General features: G+C 36.0%; 1 protein-coding gene across 1 annotated transcript in view; it reads left to right on the top strand.

Moving 5' to 3' along the window:
- Positions 1-3,120: 3,120 nt before the first annotated feature.
- HS1 (heat stable protein 1) overlaps positions 3,121-16,782 on the top strand; it is a 47,436-nt gene continuing 33,774 nt past the window's right edge. Inside the window, exon 1 of the mRNA XM_089829446.1 lies at positions 3,121-3,355. Within this exon, the coding sequence (XP_089685572.1) occupies positions 3,219-3,355 (137 nt within the window). The 5' untranslated portion in view covers positions 3,121-3,218. The remainder of the gene's footprint in view (positions 3,356-16,782) is intronic.

The raw sequence follows: 16,782 nt of genomic DNA, 5'->3' as shown, positions 1-16,782 counted from the left end.
GAGTCCTGATTATATTCGGGACAATTTTTATAATTTCATCTCTAAAGTTTTCTTTGTGTCATTGTACTAAAGTGTAGAAAAAATTAAATATGTGAAATCAAGCCCTCCTATGGGCTGAGCATTTGTGCCTGTTTTCAGCAGAATGATCAAAATGGGTTTTCCATATTTGTAGAGTCCAATTGCTATAGACATTACAGATGCCCAAAGAAAGGGGAATCCTCGTGTGCTTTACATTCTGACTACAGACAGGAGGAATGAACGGATTTCATGGTTTCAATGTACTGTCAGAGATACAAAAGTCATGCAGAAAGTCGACTACTACAATTTTACTCAGATGTGAACAGGACTGTGGGAAGCGTGTACAGTTTAGTTAGAGCTAAGTAAACAATTTCTTCTAAATCAAGTTCATGTGAACATACGTGGCACCCAAGGTCAATATGGTCTTTTCGCATACATGTCTGACAACCAATGTCAACAGGTGAAGCCTCGAAATGATACTTATATAATTTCCCTTGGTCTCCAAATGAAATTGGTTCTCTATTATTCTATTTTCTCTTTGTATGTTATAGACATGTTTTGCTTTCTTTTTGAAATTATTTGTGTATTGCACTGTTTTCATAACATATGCTTGATTTCTACAAAACTGACATTGCTGCATTGATTCTTTGCCTGAACTAGAGTTGTCTACTGCCATTAGAAACCTTCTCTCTCTTTTGAGCTGTCTGGCCTTTTCTTTCTCTTCTGGGCTCTCTGCTGCTACCAGTGACTGGTTCCTCACTAAGAGGACTCGACCTGGAAACCTCTCTATTTGGGTGTCTCTCAACCATTACAACCGCTATTTATAATTAGGCATCACATGACAGGCTTCTCGTGTGAGGGAGTTTAAGTGGAAAAAAATAAATTTAAATTAAATTTGGAATCACTGGCACTTACAATCACCTCCTTTTTTTTTTCCCCATTTGAATAATCTACTAAAAAAACCCTATTCAGTGTAGTTTTCGTCAGAGAAAATGAGGGTTTCCTTCAAACCCTAAGTGAATCAGCCATAGAGAGAACACTCGCTGCTGCAAATTGGTGCTCTCATTGAGCTTCTCATATCCCCCGAATAAAAGTATGGTTGAAGTAGATTTACTTAAAATAATGCAAAAAAAATTAACACTGGCTAAAAATAATGCCAAAAACTTTAACAAACAAAAAAAACAAGAAACAAAAAAGATCAAAGAAACTCTGAAGATGATGCGTCACTACATTGCCTTGTGGCTTTTTACTCTGTAGAACAACTTGATAAACTAGGGCAACGATAAATCATAAAACAACCCAGCCTTCAGCAAACGGCTTCGACACTCTCATTCGAAATCGTTGAGTCGAGCTGGGACATGGCAGTGGAGCTTTCGAGCCGCCCAACATCAAACAAACCCTTGATTTTGTCATCTGTTACGAAACCCTGCAACAATGGAAAAATACCGAACCTTCCACAAATATATCATAAAATATTTCAAAATACATGTTTAATGACAAAGTTTATCTATTTAAAGTATTTATCTTATGGAATCCCATGGAATCCCATGCCATTAGCCGCCCCTTCAAATCTCCCGTTAATTGCTATGCCTTTGACGAGTGGACCGCTTTCTTAACAACAGACCGACATTGAATGCCCTCAGTGGCCTTGCCTATGAGCAGCATCCGCCACTGCAAATACATAATCATTTAACTCTCCAAATATAGTGGTGGCCTCTATAGGAACCCTGCCACAATTCAGATTTGTGGCTCGAATTGTGTGTATGAATTACAGTCTCCTCACAAATTAATTCCACCCAACTCGCTGCTTAAAGACTGTAGTGAAAGCACTGAAACAAAGACTTCAATGTATGTCACACAACAAATTTTATAGAACTCTGTTATTGAAGTTCGTTTGATCTTAATCACCCTCATACTAAACAAGCAATGATATTGTAATTTTGTTCTGGGATAATTTAATTTGGTACTTCAATTATTTTATTAGATTAAGGTAAGAAATATTGATTTTATATTTATGTCATTAAACATAATTTAAAGAAAGAAAATTTTCATTGTAAATGTAATGTACTAATTGATTATTAGAGAAAAAAAATCAATTTTCGAGATAATTAGATTGAAACGTATAAATTGAATTAAATTAAATTGAGCAATTTTTTATTTTTAATTTTCAAAAATAAGAAAAATATGATGAAAAAAAAAAAAGGAAGACAATAAGTAGTGTTAACTTTAATAATAAATATTTAATTTTGTTTAATTCTAAACAAAAATAAATATTACGAAAGCATGATAAATTAAAAATATTACGAAGTAAATTAAAATTTTAAATGTTATTAATTTTTTTATAAATTTAATATAGAAAAAAATAATTTTAAAATCTATTGTAATAAATAATAATTTAAATTCAAATTCAAAAAATATAAGATTAATTACCCTAACAACATAAGCAAAATCTAAACAAGCAAATATGAACCAATTAAATGAAAAAAAAAGTTTTTATATGCATGAATATGCTTTTCATTAGATTATGCTAAAATATTGCTATTCACATTTGTTTATTTATTTAATGAAAATAAATAAGATAGAAATTTAAGAAAGTAAAAATAAGATAAGTAAATATATAATTTGCATTAATTTATATTTAGATATTAAAAATATATTATTAAATCTTTTTATTAATATAATTTTAAGATAAAATATATTATAAAAAAATTTTAAATTCAATATATATTTATTGTATTCTTTAAAATTATGCATTTAAAACTTACACATATTTTCACACTTTAAAAACTTATTATATACAAATATACATTTAAATGAATATATAAGTTCACAATAACAATAGTGCCACTAATGTATATATTAATATATATTTGAAACAAAATATTCTTATTAAGAAAAATAGAGATTGATCATTAAAAATTAATTTAAAAATAAATCAATTTTAAACTTTGCCATTATACTGACTTAAGTAATAAAAATTAATAGTACACCATCACTGAAAACATTAGTTCCGTGCCTTATCTATAAGGCACGGACTAAAAAATTTATGAGACAAACTTCCTTAAATCCTATAAATCCACAGGACCGCTTGCCTTTTTAAATATCCTAAAAAATATCAGTTGCCACAAATAAGGGAACGCCTACGGCGTAATCAGCAGAAATCGCCGTGTTGAGCAGGGCAGCACCGGTGGAAATTTAAAATGGAGACTTTGGGTGGGGTAAAACACATTTTGCTGGCGAAATTCAAGGCAGACATTACGCCTGAAAGAACTGAAGAGCTCATTAGAGGATACGCAAATCTCGTTACTCTCGTTGAACCCTTGAAATCGTTTCAATGGTATCTACTTCATCATATAAATCTTATGAAATGGCTGAAAGACTTCTTTTTGTTGCATTCAATATTGGGTTTTGTACATTTTGAGACTATTGAAATGCTCCATGCAATAGGTCATGTGGCCAATTATTTCACAGTTAAGCTCCTCATTATGCCCGGGAAACTACTACCTGCTTCAGAGTTTTTTCCCTTAGTTTTTTAAAAAAAATGCCTCGATCTACGGGCCTTCAAGAGATCTAGGCGTTTTACTAGCTTTTTCATATAATGATTATCATGGACATTAGAGCATTTCATGACACAATGTGTGAGGGAACGAATCGTTTCCCACGAAAAGAGAGCTTCACGATACGTTTCTCGTCACTCCAGATCCGAGTAGCGAGTTCTACTGGCAATGCCTTATAAATAGATAGAGCTAACGTTTTCTGGAACTTTAACACAGGTTTTGTGCATCCTTAATAATGGCGGTGTTAAACTGTTTCAGAATATAATTTTTCTTTTTTGACGAGGGAGAATCGGTAGGGGGACCCCAGCGACCTCGAACTTAGCTCAAGATAAGTCAGGACGAGCCTCTATAATCACCTCGGACCGCTGGTTCAATCAGGCCAACGACCAGATAAACCCAAACCGACCAGATTTGAACCTTTGGCCAATTGTTTCTTGATAATTACAAATATTAACATTTTGAAAATTTAATAAGTTTGAGGGGATGCCGACGTTTTCTGAAGTTCAAGATTTCAGCTAAATTGCAAAAGGATCCTTAAACGGATTGGAATTGGGAAGCACAAAAATGAGATTATTGTGTAGATATGAAACTTAAAGTGTATAGCTTAGATTAAGAATCTAAAATGCGCCCAACAATAATCGGATAGTTAGTTAGAAACCTTTAAGCACAGAAAAATGTTAATTCAAGTTTTTAGGATCTCAGGGTTTGATATGTACAGAACCCATTGCAACCTACTCCGTGGTTCCATTGATGAATATACATGAAACATAAAACACTGAACCATTCATCTCTTTACATTACCCTACCATTAGAATTATCTTCACAGTGATGTCAGTAGAAGCCAGTTGCTTTTGAATTAGCAAGGCTACCGTGCGTTAAATAGGATCCCCAATTTCAAAGCTCAGTAGTTGATCTTGAACTTAGGATGTAATTATATAAAACTACAACTTAACAAGGCCTAATAAGCAAAAGGAAGTCTAGTCCGGGGCATCATGGCGACTGATTTTAATGGCTACTATTGATGCATTTCCCCGGGAGTTATTAGTTATCAGGGATCTTTCTCAGTCAGATTTCTTAGTAGCTGCTAATGCTTTCTAACCAACCAATCCCAGTGGTATAAGTGGTATATTTTCATTCTACCTTCGGTATAATTATAAAACCAGAAACTGTTCATAAAATTGCAACTGAATTCAATGATTTCTGATCAAGTTTGGATGGAGATATTTCTGCAGAAGAAACTTATGGATAAGGTAGGATAGATATATTTGGTTTTTCAATGAGGGCAGCTTAGGCTAGGGTCCCATGGCAGGGGGCTTTGTAAAAAATAGAGCTGGACCCACTTACTATTTTTAGGAATATTTTAAAGCTAGTGATCTCATAAATTATGTGGTCTAGTTCCACTTAAAAAGTTTAAACTCCAAAATTTAAGGAAGCTGGTGGTCTCATGAAAATGATAACTCTTGTCTTCTATATTTTGTGCATAAAAAAATCAAATTTCTTTCTCAAATGATTTTTTATCAAAACCGGAAATTAAAATACTCTGTTATGTGGCAGAAAACATTACTAAGTTGGTGGGGTAATTTCTAGCTTGACCCCTTTTTTGCCCGCTTGCTAAAAAGTAAAGGCTTTTATTTAATAGGAGAAGATTCCAAATAATCCTGTAGAAAAATAAAATTTTGCTCATGGGACCCTCTTCCTCAAAACTAGAGCTTAAGCCCCCCTCATGAGACCCCTGCATTAGTTCGCTAGAGGTCTGCAAACCGCCAGGTAGGCTATTTTGATAGAGATGAATAACAACTGCAAGATAGAACGTGTATGTTAAATCCCAGCTTTGAAGCTTTACTTCATCATTTCTACATGTTAGTAATAGATTATTGTGTAATGTGTCCTCTCTTAACTTTTGTGCTCCTTAATAGATAGGGATTTGTAACTGGATCAGGGTCTTTTCAAAGAGGTTCCTTTTTTAAAGCAATTTGCTGGGATTTTTCAGGCTTTATGCACCATTTCCAGATTATGTGAGCTTCGTAGATGAGCGCAGTCCATTGGAGACCAATTGTATGATAAGATAATGTGACAACTTATAAAAATACTTAATTTAATCCAAAAGTTTGCATATACACTATAATAAATTATTGAAGTCTAATGATCTTAAGTATGTAATTTTCAAACTCAAATTGTATGCAACAAGATATCTTTGATAGTTACTTCAAAATAAAGAAATGTTATATATAATGTTTAAAATATTAAGAAATGATACAAACAGAATCTTTTTATTTTCTATCGTCCAGCCCATTTCTATAGATGATTAATCAGTTGAAGAACAAAAGAAAGGACTCTTTGATTATTGTAATCAGCTTAGCGTTGATCTCATTTTAGACCGTTTGTTTAAAACCAATGAGGCTAATTTTGCTACCATGTCCTTATGGGACACCTGAATTTGAAACCATATCTGTGAGGAATCTCCAATTGGAGGTGTTACCGATTTTTGCAACTAATCTCAATCGGTTAGGGCTTTTATGAATTTTAAATGAATTAAGGTGCATTTTTATTCTGCTGTATCACATTTGTGTATATAAAGAAAAGAACAGAAGATTGCAATGTTACATTGCATTATGCAGATGCATATGACATAGGAGAGAGTGCAGAGGTATATTTTGTGTCACATTTTGTGGAGAGGTTGTCTATTATCTTGCATGTGGATTTTAAGTGCTTATTTATTTAAGATTTATTATGGGTTATGTGGAAATGGTGATATTTTTGGTTGCAAGTTTCCTTACAAATAACATCAAGTTGGTATACAATACAAGATAATGAAGTCAAATGTCACAAGAGTCAAATTTCAAGGATGGTCAAGTGCAGTCAAAGATATTGGGTGTGTAGCATAAAACAATCAGTGACATCAATTAATGGATAGTAATGCTAAAAGTACAGTACTCATAGCTGTCAGAGTCAAGGATCATAGAGACAGATCTCATTGCATGGAGATAATGATTACTATAGAACAGAGGAAGTACATTGTCTTGAAAATGCACAGCTAAAGTCACATGACAGTGAGAAAATCAAAACAGTGTCTATGAGTCATGGTGCAGCTACTGGAACAACATCAAGGTTATAAGAAAGAGAACTGCAAGCATCAGCAGCAAAGTGGGGCGAATCAGAAAACGTATAAATAGGTGGTCATGCCATCAACGAAAACATGACAAGTGCAGAGAATATAATAAGCAGAAGATTACATCACAGAGCAACATGACATTTTAATTACAAGAACAGTAGCATGTTACAAGGTGGAGTAATGCATCTATCAGTCACATGGCATGTCAAAATGTTGCCTTAATCCGTGCATATGAATAGGGCAATCATCATACACCATTTATAGCAGCAAACAGCATCAAAGCAAAGAACAGTGCCAAATGACCTGGAGGGGCCTGATAAACAGTGATAATGAATTCCAATGAATCATTAGTATAAGAGAGTCACGACTGTTACAAGGAAGGGACTGTCACAGTAAAACAGAGTGGTTCAAATAGAAGGACCAAGGAGTATTCAAAGACAAAATATGTATCCTTTTCAGGAACGAGCAAATCCAAGCTTCAATAACAAAAACAGTGACATCTAAAATAATGTGATTCATTGTTGATGTAACAGAGATATAGGTCACTGTCATGATGAGCAGTAAATGAACTGTTTTGTGTCACTGTCAAAACAAAGGACAACTTAGAATGCATTGCAGTAATGAAATATGTAATCACCACGGTAGTGATACTAAGCTGAGGATTCAAACAATGATAAGTAAGGGCCATATGCAATAAACAAGCAAAGAAGCAACGTGTTTCATGACAGATGCAAAGATAAATGCAAGAACATCCTAACCAAAGAATGTAGACAGTTCAGATTAAAAGGATCATATACTATAGAGATTGTAATCATTTCAATAAACATTAAAGAGTTGTGCAGTGAGTCTTCAAGGTCTGAAGGCAGTGTTAAATAAAGAAAGATGCCTTTATATGTTTTGAGACAGCGGCAACAATTGAATATGAAGAAAAATCATTGAGATGACAATGGCCAAAGTTTTAATGTAGATCTATATTGAGGCTCAGTGTCAAACAATAGGACGGATAAAATATGAAGAATCAAAGCAGCCCAAGTGGATTCCAAGGGAAGAGAATCCCAGAGTGAAATAATGGAAATGGTTTCATATGTTTCCACTCTGTAAAGCCATATTGTTCTATGTCATTTTTGTCATGATTGAACCCTTCCTATGAAACCCTCGGCCAAAGATATAATATAGTTGCAATGTAAAATGTGCAATGAAAGGAGCCGTTTGAAGCAAAAGGTTACTTCAAAAGAGCATTAAGATCATTAAACTCTAAAAGCAGATTCATAGCACAAGTGTAGGGTTTTGAGAGATGACAAGAAAGTAAACCAAGCCATGACTACAGAAAAGAAGCAATGTTTTTGTCTCATAATAGTAAGGCACCAAACCCTCATCGATGCACAAAAACTCTCAAGTTTCAACGTCAAAGAGTCACGGAATCAAAATAAACCCATTTTTAGGTACCTAGTGTTGGCATAATTGATGCGGATGTCTTCAAGAATTGATAGGAGATTGTGTGATGTCTTGAAGAACATTTTGATGATCTTTGAATCAGTTATTGTGTTGTGTCAACTTGATAATGTGTGTCAAACTGTTTATTAAGAAGAGTTTAATTTACGATGCAGGTGACAAATCAAGTGTGCAGTTGATTTGTATGATGAGTTAGTGTGTGTGGTTGGTATGGGAGACTTAGAGATTTCTCTAGTTGCTATGTTTGTAATTTCATGTACAGTACATAAGTATTGAGTGAGTTATGAACGATTTAAAGTGAAACAATCTTATTTGGTTGGTCAATTTATGACAGTTAGTGAGTGATTTGATTGGTTTATCAAATTTGTGTTGTTTCAAGTGGTGAAACTCAACATTTATGAAGGTTACTATGTTGTTAGATCAATGTTAGGGTTATGGTCAATTTAGTTTGTAGGAAGACATGTTTTGGATTGATTGAATAGAGTTTAGGAAGAAAAATGAAGAACAAGTTGAATGTTTAAGTTTGATTGTGAATTGGTAACATGTAGGCCATTTCTGGTAGATCTTTCGAGCTGGGACGTTTGTGGAGAAGTTCTTATGAGGAGACAAAGCCTTTGACTGCATTGTCATTGCCTTGGTGGATTTGAAATCTGCTCTCCCTTTGGCTAGTTGTGCTAAGGATGCTTTATCGCCAGATGTTTCTTTGCACAAGGACAAGGATTGTGATGGAGTGGCTACTACCACCAATATTATTCTTGATCTCCCATATGCCATTGGGGTAAGGGATGCACTAGATGCTTTTCCTTGTTCTTGCTCTAGGGTTGGGGGTATGATGACATCATTGCAATGACTGCCTATATCGCCACCTCCTAGTGCATCCTTCTCGGCTTACTTTGGGGTATCCCTAGGATGCATTTGAAGGGAGATTAGGGATGGAACCTCTCCTAGTCGTGCAGTCTGAGGTCCACAATCGCAGTCTGAGGTCCACAATCAGAGATGAGTGCCTATCCTACTAGGGCTTCCTTCCTAGAGGTCACGCATTCTAGATTTTCTGCACACACAACCACTCATTCTTTTCGATTCACTTTGGTTTGGCTAATAGGGGGGACACACAATGGTCAAATAAAGCCTTGTAATTAATAGCTTCAAATTAGCTTTAATCAAAATAGGTTTCAAAAATCAAAATCGTAGCAACATGGTTGCATTACCTTAATCATTTCATTCTTCTGGAGAATGAAGTTTAATGGAAGCTTCACTTCCAAAGAAACTTGAGGTTTTCCACTACCTCACATCTGCAACTTCAACACTTTACCAAATTCTCTAGTTAGCTCCTCATTTTTTTCCCTCTACTAAAACTCTCCTATCATCAATTTTCAAAATGGAAATATAACTCCTCTTTGAATGCCAACCAAGGATGCCAAGAAATGGCTTGTTAAGGGGCTTTGCTCGGTGAATCCATCTTTTGATCTCAAGGAGGTAGTGTGGGAAAAATCATCAAATTGATGTGTTGATGTGTATTTTGTTCCACTACAACATGCATAATCAAATGCTTAGTATTTCAAGAGGAAACACCAAATATCCAATACTCTCTTGAATAAGGACACTTCTTATGCTAAGACTACAATGAAAGATCATAAGGTAACTTCAAGGGTCCTTGTTAATGTGAATACTTGCTCAATTGAAATGATATGATTCATTGGATCACTAAGGGGACTTACGCTGTTTTCCAAGATCTATCAACTAGATTTGATTGATGTAATATCCCTTGTCAATTCAAACCTCAATTTGTTGATTTGTAGGTCAAGGAAAATTGTCAAACACTTCCAATACGATCTCTATCTTGTTATTTCTGAGTTTCAGACTGATTGTGCTTGTTTGAAATGATATCAAAGGGAATCTAAAAGCAACCAATTGGTATTTTGTCAAACACTTGGCATGCATACTATTATTTCAATCATGGAAGATATAAATATGCACATTACATCAAATATATAGACCTGATATACAAATCGCCCAATGAAGGAGATGAAATTGCAATCATAATCAAGCCAAGTACTATAGCACGAGCACTGTTCACAACACTATTCACGACACTGTTCACGGCACTATAGCAACCAACAATAAATATATTCTCCAATTTAAGCACAAACAAAACTCCAAAATGAAGCTTTCCTGAATGCCAAATTCAGTGGACATTTCATCACCTCAAATGGTTGCAACACTGAAGAATTGACACTCTCCAATGGCTAACTGGAATCAAAAACCCTTAGTTTCTTCTCTCAAGTTTATATCAAATGCAATTGACAATAATCGAATGCCTAATAATGAAGCTCTCGCCTCTATTTATTCTTTTCCTTCACCCTTCTAGAAGGAAATAAAATATTATTCAATTGCACTCTCTAGAAGCTTCCCCCTTTCCAATACAATAATTAGTTGCGCTTCTAGAAAATGCACTCTCTAGAAGCTTCCCCCTTTCCAATACAACTATTAGTTGTGTTTCTAGAAACTTAAATTATTCAAATATAAAGTCACCTTTAGATTTATTTATTTATTGACTTTAATTTAATTTATTTCTCGTTATTTCTCCACTTAAACTTCAGAGAATGAAAAGCTAAGAACTCCATTGAGGGTCTAAAAGATGGGGAACATTACAGTCCGCCTTCCTTGAAATTGCTTGTCCTCAAGCAATCCAGCAACACAATAAACTCCAACCTCCACTTGAATCCCAAATGAAGTAGTATGTGACATCCCTGTGGACACTAAACCAATTGCAAACCAACATCATCAAGACCAACCACACGTCCTGCAACCTAGCACCCAAAACTTGTGTTGATGATGTAGAAGTCAAAATGTCACCAAAAGGCAACTCCGTAGAAGATCTATGAAACCTCTTCTTCCCTGTATCCACCCACATAATATATATTGGACTGGAATCTTGATCATCACCAACATGCGTTGAAAAAGATGTAGCTACAGGCGAACCATATGCACTCATGCCAACTGTATCAACAATAGGTGTAGCTACATCAAAATATATGGACACAGGAACAACACTAACTGCTGCAACATAAAACTGATTCGAATCTGCAGTTGATGAAAACTCGTAATCATCAACATGTGCGCCATTATCATAACACACATCAACTACTGCATGCATACTACTAAACTCCTCGTTGGATGGTTCAACTGGCACAAAAGTGGTTGTTGATATGACAGTATCTTCGCATGCTCCTACTCCCACACTTGCTGCATCGCCATCAAATACATGATCCGAGGAACTCATGCCAACAAATGCATCATCTGACTTAACCGGACATGAATTCTCATCACCTTCCACCTCAATTGTGCCTAACTCATGCAATATCTCATAAGAAATGTCTTGCAAATATGAAGCCGCAATTGTGTCATCACATTTCGCTCTTCGAAAAAGCGATATCATGCTCTACTCAAATCTTGGATTCGAAATTAGTTGGGTCATCTATTTGTGATTTTGATTCATCTCATTCACTAGCACATCCAACTGTTTCACAATACCCTGTATCTCAGAATCTTCAACCCTTGGCGGAGAAGTATGCCCTTTGCGGGTATAATGAATACCAAACCTTCTGTCACCATCCATAACGCTAAAAACGAAGTCCTCTAGCTGTGGGTCAAAAGAAAAGTGATGAGCACTCCTCACAGTGTAATGCCGATAAAAACTCCCAATCTCTGTTAAGTGCTCATCATCATCAAACTGGGAAACAACAGATGGCTCCAAGCTCTGATTTTGAACTATTGGTCGAGTAGGATCTTGGGCAACCCTCTTAGCAAACCCAACCACAAAATCCCTATTGGGAAGCATTCTAGCCAAGGTCTCTAGAATTTTCCTCAGCAATCGTCGTATAGCATGAGAGCCCCGAATGAGAGTACCCTTAGATATACTATATGAAACCTCTTGCAAATCTGAGCTCTCAAGCAAATACTCCATGAATGACTCAGTACAGTAGAAATTATATGTGGAAGCATCAATCTACTCCCCCGCAATCCACAACTGATCCCTTTGAAAATGTGACAATGCCAACTGTCCGATGCTACTAGCTGTATGAAAAGAAGAAATAGATTCACTTCTAGTTGAAGGAAGCAAATCAGCATGAGAACCCATCTCCACTGATGCTCTCACCTCCTTTGTACATACTACACTCATATCCTGGATGAATGTGTTCGCTACATCATCACGTCCCTCATCCTCAACCGTAGAAGCAAACTCACCACCAACCACAATATGTAACTGAACAGGGTTTGGGGCTGGTGTTGACTGTACCTGTTCTAACTCCACAGAAACCTCATCCAATTGTGGCTGTGACTCCTGAAGCCAACTGAATATACTGAAGAGAGTCCACTGTCACCTCAAGCTCTCATGTGAGCTTAGCCACCTCCTCCTCTTTCCCTAACAACATCTCATAGCAGGTGCTAACCTACTTCAGAAGGCAATCCTGTCATCAACTAACTGAGAGTAACTATGCTTCAAGATCCTAACAACCTGTTGAAGTGCATGAACCTTTGCTAGAGAAAGAGTACCATCACCATGCTCATCAAACATAGCAACACCCCAACCAGATGTAGCTAACATCTGACGGATAGTAACATAATGCTCAAGAGCTAAAGAAATGTTACTATCACTCATCTTCAGCTGACAAGTCACATGATGCCTTTGTAATCCCTGACTCCTATGCAAGCTTTCTGTCTCACTAACTGGACTAAGATAGGAAACTAAATCAGGACTCTCCACCACAAGATCGCTCATACAGGTGCTATCTTCCTCGCACAATTCTGCATCTGACATACAACTGCCATGTACCTCAACCAACTCCTCATCCGAAGAAATGGAAGCCCTTGTCGTATCAATCTCCTCACATTTCTCAGCTTCCACCTCAATAGTAAGATCCTGTAAGCATCGATCCTGGGACTCATCCAAAACCTCCTTGGAGTCATCACCCAATATCTAACAAGGGGTGTCATACCTAGTACATCTCATAGCATCATCAAATGGATCATTAGATGTGTCCATACTATCTGCATCAAAATCTCTTGACAAAGCCTCAACAGCGGACTCCTGACTCTGCATACATGACTCAGCGCCAGGCTAGGAATCAGTAATACTAGAGCATAAACCCACATCTATTGACTCCGCTAAAACACCCACATCACCAACGTCACAGCTGAGTGACTCTATATGTACCTTTGTCCCACTTGGGGAAGCAATTGCCTCCTGTACTATAGCAACACCATGAGATCTCACATACAAATCTCCAATAATAATTCTGTCCTCGAGAGAGCCGAAAGTATCAGTGGTAACAACTGCATCAACTATCTCTGTACTAATTGTAACAACTCTACGAGTCTTAACTTGTTGAAGCTCGGTGTCGCTAAGTCCATCGTCAACACTGTAGATAGGACTACCGGGTGCCGTACTAAATATAGAGACATTTGCATCAGGAACTCCTGTCGGGGAAAACTCAAGCTTCCTTCCCTGCAACCTTGATGTTGGTCTTCTAAAGGCGAAAACCATATACCTTGCTGCCGTTTCAATTGTCTATGGATCCGACAAGCTCTCCGTCAATCTCTGTTGATGAAGCTTAAGTCTCTCCATACTCTCCTGCAAAGCATTCATCTTCGCACTAACTTTGTCATTACTCCACTGACTTCTAGAACTGCTAGTCCTCCTATGTCTGTCCATGGCTAGAAAATGCTAGAGTGTTGGTCACTCCAAATGCAACAACAAATCTGACAATAATATAAATTTCCTACCCCACAGGATGACAGGAAACCACTCTGTTACCACTATAATATTCCTTGTCAATTCGAACCTCAATTTGTTGATTTGTAGGTCAAGAAAATTTGTCAAACACTTCCAATACGATCTCTATGCTTGCTGTTGTTGAGTTTTAGACTGATTATGCTTGTTTGAAATGATATCAAAGGGAATCTAAAAGCAACCAATTGGTATTTTGTCAAACACTTGGCATGCATACTATTATGTCAATCATGGAAGATATAAATATGCACATTACATCAAATATATAGACCTGATATACAAATCACCCAATGAAGGAGATGAAATTGCAATCATAATCAAGCCAAGTACTGTAGCGTAGGCACTGTTCATGACACTGTTCACAGCACTGTAGCAGCCAACAATTAATGTATTCTCCAATTTAAGCACAAATAGAACTCCAAAATGAAGCTCTCCAGAATACTAAATTCAATGGATATTTCACTACCTCAAATGGTTGCAACACTGAAGAATTGATGCTCTTCAGTGGCTAACTGAAATCAGAAACCCTTAGTTTCTTCTCTCAAGTTTATATCAAATGCAATTGACAATAATTAGTTTCTTCTCTCAAGTTTATATCAAATGCAATTGACAATAATTAGATGCCTAACAATAAAGCTCTCGCCTCTATTTATTCTTTTCCTTCACCCTTCTAGAAGGAAATAAAATATTATTTAATTGCACCCTCTAGAAGCTTCCCCCTTTCCAATACAATTATTAGTTGTGCTTCTAGAAAATGCACTCTCTAGAAGCTTCCCCCTTTCCAATAAAATAATTATGTGCTTCTAGAAACTTAAATTAATTAAATATAAAGTCACCTTTAGATTTATTTATTTATTGACTTTAATTTAATTTATTTCTCCTTATTTCTCCACTTAGCCTTCGGAGAATGAAAAGCTAAGAACTCCATTGAGGGTCTAAAAGATGGGGAACATTACAATTGATTTGTCTTCACATGTGTAATGGGAATATATTTTGGTTTTCAACTCTTGAAACTCGACTTAAGCTTAAACTTGCTAACTTCAACTACTTGTACTTCTACCTAAGGATGCAAGGAAGTATGATCATACTTGGACTCTACTAGATGTAGTCTTGTCAGTGACTCCACCCACCTAGAGCAAGTTTCTAAGGTGCATCCAAATGAATTTTCAAATCAATACCCTTTCTTCAATCCCATCAATGGATGCAAAATAAAGATCTGATATAAATTGAAGTTAAGTGCATATAAATGCCATTTGGCCACACATGGCAACCTACAATTAGTCAAAAACTAGTGGTATGATCGAGTCAAACAAATATTCATTTACAATTGCTCTTATCCAACTAAATTACTCAAAGCAACTTCTAATATAACAACTTGAAATCAGGTCTATTCTAAGTGAGGAATGTAGATCACCATGCAATACTTCCAACTTGATCACAATAATTTACTATGTAAGGCACAACAACGAATAATAAAGCAAATTTGGCAATAGGTTAGTGACAAGTCTCCAACAATTCTGCCTTACAAATGAGGAGAGCTAGCCTTATATAAGGGGATTAGTTACTACAAATGACCAAGATTAAATAGAATCAATGACCTAGATTAAACCCTACAAACCCTAATTAATATTGCATCCCTATCATCCAATGAAATTAAAGCAACCTTCAAATGGGCTTATCGGAAAATTTCAAAGTTTATCAACTAATCAAATGACACCAAATCTTGGGCCAATTAGAATTAAGCACCTAAATTATCAACCAATAAAAAAATTAATTGCCACTTAGGTTTACATCAAACCTTCTTGTAGAAGATAATTTCCTTTGTTCTTTTCTCTCTTTGCTAATTCAATGAACTCGGAGAAGATATTGTTGAGCTCATTCACTAGAGGCAAAGGTGCCATCTGCAACTCCCAATCAGCCATGTTTAGCTCAATTTTGCTTGTAGAAGTAATCTTCTTCCAATCTGGCACATTGTCTTGAATTGAAGCCATGGAAGCTAGAAAGGCTGCAAATTTTCTCAATTGCTCTCTCTTGATGTTGCTACAATCTTCAAAGCTGAGAGCTCTCAAACTTTCCTTCAATGTTTCCAAATTCATAATTTCATCTCTTTTCTCATCAAATCAAAATTTATTGCCACTACCTCCTTAACTTTATTGCTCATTGCTTGACTGGTGGAATTGAGGTGGTAACAATCGTTCTTTATCTTCTTCAAAGTATCTTGCTTGAAGACCAAAGCAAAGTACTATTCACTTAATCCTTCATTTCACTTAATTATATCACTTTGTTCTTCTCCAACAATTGCTTAGGAAGTTTTGTCGTTGCTTGCAACTGAGGTATGGTTCTCTCTTTGATAAGTTGGAATTCTTCCCAAAGTGCATCCAAGGTTTGAAGTCTTTCTTTGATTATTGTAGTTGCATGATATTGCTTCAAGAATTCTGGAAGGAATGTGATTATTTCTTGCACAACTTCTTCCATCCATGTCTGCAATTCCTAGAATGACATGTTCAAATTCTCCAAACTATTTATTGATTCTCTCTCAAGGGTGGAGGTGGTGCAAATATATGATCTCTCTATTGGATAGGATTGAGATTGTGCCCGAAGTATTCCCTAAATCTTCTATTCTCCTTGCATTTCTTCTTTTTGCATTGTCTTGCATAACCTAAATGACACTATTGGCATCTTCAAATTTCTGCATTTTTGTAGTAGCTCCCATGCCATGTTCTATCATCTCATTGTTGGAAGCATTAATGCTGATGATACTTCTATGGGGGAGTATTGTAGAAACATGATTAGATCGTTATCATGATGATATGTTACATTCATGACTGTGTTTGTCATTGATGTCAACT

The sequence above is a fragment of the Cupressus sempervirens genome, chromosome 5 (assembly GCF_028749045.1).
Source record: "Cupressus sempervirens isolate cs-2001-9-10 chromosome 5, ASM2874904v1, whole genome shotgun sequence".
NCBI lineage: Eukaryota > Viridiplantae > Streptophyta > Pinopsida > Cupressales > Cupressaceae > Cupressus > Cupressus sempervirens.
This window is presented reverse-complemented; position numbering and strand designations above follow the sequence as displayed.